The 5,000-nt window shown below is 45.9% G+C and overlaps 1 protein-coding gene across 1 annotated transcript in view; it reads left to right on the top strand.

The window, feature by feature from the left end:
* Positions 1-5,000, top strand: part of LOC307245699 (monocarboxylate transporter 12-B-like) — a gene marked incomplete at both ends in the record, with an annotated part of 14,430 nt that overhangs the window by 3,896 nt on the left and 5,534 nt on the right. Inside the window, 2 exons of the mRNA XM_080021347.1 lie at positions 3,641-3,907; positions 4,207-4,570. Coding sequence (XP_079877473.1) covers positions 3,641-3,907; positions 4,207-4,570 — 631 coding nt within the window. The remainder of the gene's footprint in view (positions 1-3,640; positions 3,908-4,206; positions 4,571-5,000) is intronic.

Below are 5,000 nucleotides of genomic sequence, written 5' to 3'. Positions count from 1 at the left end.
CACATGTACACACACATGTACACACACACACATACACATGTACACACACACACATACACATGTACACACACACACACTTACACATGTACACACACATGTACACACACATGTACACACACACATGTACACACACACACACTTACACATGTACACACACATGTACACACACACACATACACATGTACACACACACACACATGTACACACACACATGTACACATACACACACATGTACACACACACACATGTACACACACATGTAAACACACACATGTACACACACACACACGTACACACACATGTACACACACACATGTACACACACACATGTACACACACACATGTACACACACACACATGTACACACACATGTACACACACACGTACACACACACACATGTACACACACACACGTACACACACACATGTACACACACACACATGTACACACACACATACACACACATGTACACACACACACATGTACACACACATGTAAACACACACACGTACACACACACACATGTACACACACATGTACACACACACATGTACACACACACATGTGTACACACACACATGTACACACACACGTACACACACACATGTACACACACATGTACACACACATGTACACACACACACACATGTACACACACACGTACACACACACACACATGTACACACACACGTACACACACACACATGTACACACACACATGTACACATGTACACACACACACACATGTACACACACACACGTACACACACACATGTACACACACACATGTACACACACACACGTACACACACACATACACATGTACACACAAACACATACACACAGGTGCACACACACACACACACATACACACACACATGTACACATACACACATGTACACATACACATGTATACACACACACACATGTACACACACACACATGTACACACACATGTACACACACACATGTACACACACACATACACATGTACACACACACACACATACACACAGGTGCACACACACATACACACACACACACATACACACACACATGTACACACACACACACATGTACACACACACATGTACACACACACATACACATGTACACACACACACATACACACAGGTGCACACACACATACACACACACACATACACACACACATGTACACACACACACATGCACACACACACACACATGTACACACACATGTATACACACACACATGTACACACACACATGTACACACACACATGTACACACACACATGTACACACACACATGTACACACACACACATGTACACACCCACATGTACACACACACATGTACACACACGCATGTACACACACACATGTACACACACACATGTACACACACAAACATGTACACACACACATGTACACACACATGTACACACACATGTACACACACACACGTACACACACACATGTACACACACATGTACACACACACATGTACACACACACACATGTACACACACACACATATGTACACACACACATTTACACACACATACACACAGGTGCACACACACACATACACACACACACATACACACACACACACACACACACACACACACATGTACACACACATGTACACACACATGTACACACACACATGTACACACACACACACACACATGTACACACACATGTACACACACACATACACATTTACACACACACATACACACAGGTGCACACACACACATACACACACACACATACACACACACACATGTACACACACACACATGCACACACACACACACACATGTACACACACACATGTACACACACATTTACACACACACACATGTACACACACATGTACACACACATGTACACACACACACATGTACACACACACATACACACACACACATGTACACACACACACATGCACACACACACACACATGTACACACACATGTACACACACACACATGTACACACACATGTACACACACACATGTACACACACATGTACACACACATGTACACACACATGTACACACACACACATGTACACACACATGTACACACACATGTACACACACATGTACACACACATGTACACACACATATACACACACACACATGTACACACACATGTACACACACACACATGTACACACACATGTACACACACACATGTACACACACACACATGTACACACACACATGTACACACACATGTACACACACATGTACACACATGTACACACACATGTACACACACATGTACACACACTCACTGCTACATGAAGGAATATTTACAAAGTAATTGTTCTGTTTTTTTGTCAAATTCCCTGTTTGTTACCGGTGTTACACATAAATGTGTGACCTACCCAATTGTGACACTATTTTCTCTGTGTATTTCTACACATCTAAAATATCAGTCAAATTGTAGTGAAATATTCGAGTCAGTATCAGTAAAGTATCAGTTTGTGAGAGAAGTACACGTGTACACACATGTGCCAAAGTGAGAGTGGAGATGAAGCAAACGGAGTCCAGGGATCTGGGAGGAGCCACAGCAGCACTGAAGCACAGGCACATGCTGGCCCCGCCCAACAGGGGGCGTGGTCGGCACAGCAGCCTGGAACAAGGCTACTGGGCTCAGAGAGGCAGACTGGTGGTGCTGGACATACTGTACATCAGCAGGTGGATGCAGCAAGGTGCAGGGTGGAGGGTATAGCCAGTTGGTCTCAAGACCTTCCCACTCTGACCTTCCCACTCAAGGCCACTACACCTGGCAGCACAATCAGGTGTAGCAGTGTCTTGCTGCACCTCAACAACGTGGTCTGAGTAGGAAGCAGGCTGCGCAGGGTTTGGAGCAACATCGGGGATGAGACAGGACTCCACCTGGGCCCTCAGGTGAGTGGACCCCATCAAGGGGCAGAGGGTGGAGGCTGGGATGCTGCACCGTCTGGAGGAGACAGAGGACGCTGACTTGACCCAGAAGATGATCACTCACTGGACCATCCTGTCCAGGCAGCATGTGTGCAACCAAGGGATATGACCATCTAGTCCTACAACCCATGAGTCAAATACTCATCAAATACTAGTCAGATATTTGTAAATATTTGTAAATATTAGTAAAATATTTGTAAATATTTGTAAATATTAGTAAAATATTAGCAAATATTAGTAGAATATTATTACATATTAGTAATTTATTAGTAAAATATTTGTAAATATATTATTAAATACTAGTAAAATATTTATAGATTTTAGTAAATATTAGTAAAATATTGGTAAAATACCAGTAGAATAAAATAAAACCCATCCATCACTCCACCCCTCTACCCTTCCATCACTCCATCACTCCATCGCTTGATACCTCCACCCCCCATCACTGCATCACTCTACCCCTCCATCACTCCATTACTCCATCCCTCCATCACTCCATCAATTCACCCCTCCACCCATCCATCACTCCATCTCACCATCATTCCACCCCTCCATCACTTCACCCCTCCATCACTCCACCCCTCCACAAATCCATCACTCCATCTCTCCCTCACTCCACCCCTCCATCACTCCATTTCAGGGTATTGGTATTTTACTGCAGTACAAGCTCTGAGTACTTCTCCATCCCCCAGGTGGGGGCTTCGCTCTCTGCTACACCCCTGCCATCTCCATGGTTGGATGCTACTTCCACCAGCGGAGGGCGCTGGCGTACGGCCTGGCCATGTCGGGCAGCGGCATCGGAACCTTCGTCATGGCTCCCGTCCTCACCCTCCTCATCGAGTGCTACTCCTGGAGGGGGGCGCTCCTCATGCTCAGCGCCTTCGTGGCCAACCTGTGTGTGTGTGGGGCGCTGCTCCGGCCAATCACAGCGAGGGAGAAGCAGGAGGGGGAGGAGCCTGGTGAGGGTGGGGGGGGTTTGATTGGTCATCCAGCGCTCTGTTATTTCTGAAAACTCAATGACTATTTTTATTATTGGAAGCTCTTAAACTAGTCATACTAGTTATACATCCTTCTCGGTGTACTGTATTCAGTTAGTAGTGCGTAATAAGCAGGATACTAGTTATAAACTAGTCATACTAGTTCTACATCCTTCTCTTTGTATTGTATTCATTTAGTAGTGTGTAAAAGGCAGGATAATAGTTATAAATGAGTCATACTAGTTATAAATCCTTCTAAGTGTATTGTATTCGGTTAGCAGGCAGTGGCCGGACGGCCCCGGCGGACGCTGAGCTGCCACTCGAACTCCCTAAAGACCCCGACTTGCTGCTCCTCCCGTCCCCTCTGCCCTCCACCCCTCGCTCGTCCTGCTGCGGACCAATGGGATGCCGGCGTTTGGGCTTCCTGTCCAGCACGGAGTACCGTTTCCTGCTGTTGCCGGACTTCCTGGTGCTGGCATTGTCCTTCCTGCTGCTGGCCTACGGCTGCAGCGTGCCCTTTGTGCTCCTGGTACCCTACGCCCTGAGCGCCGGCCTGGGCCACCGCCACGCCGCCTTCCTCATGTCCATCCTGGGCGTCAACAGCATCGTGGGAAACATCACCTTCGGGTGGCTGACGGACAGGAGGTGGGTGGAGTCAGATCAGCAGGCACGAAAAACACCTTTCTAATGAATCATAATATCTGTGTGACCAACGGAAACCAAATTAAGCAGGCGTGTGACTTGGTCATTTCTGCACACAATGCTGTGATAGGCTGATGAACTAGAACTAGGACTAGAACTAGTACAAGAACTAGGACAAGGACGAGGACTAGAACTGGGACTAGATAGTAGTCAAGTCAAATCACACTTTATTTATAAAGCGCATTTCATACCAGGGCAACACAATGCGCTTTACAAAGAAATACAATCAAAAAAAGCATATAGTTGTCAGCTAGTTATTTCAAAAGAATGCCCCTGAAAAAACAGCAACAACAAAAGCAGCAGCAACAACAACAAAAACAACAACAAAAACAGCAGCAACAACAACAGCAGCAGCAACAATAGCAGCAACAAC

The sequence above is a fragment of the Zeus faber genome (genome assembly GCF_960531495.2).
Source record: "Zeus faber genome assembly, chromosome: 20".
NCBI lineage: Eukaryota > Metazoa > Chordata > Actinopteri > Zeiformes > Zeidae > Zeus > Zeus faber.
This window is presented reverse-complemented; position numbering and strand designations above follow the sequence as displayed.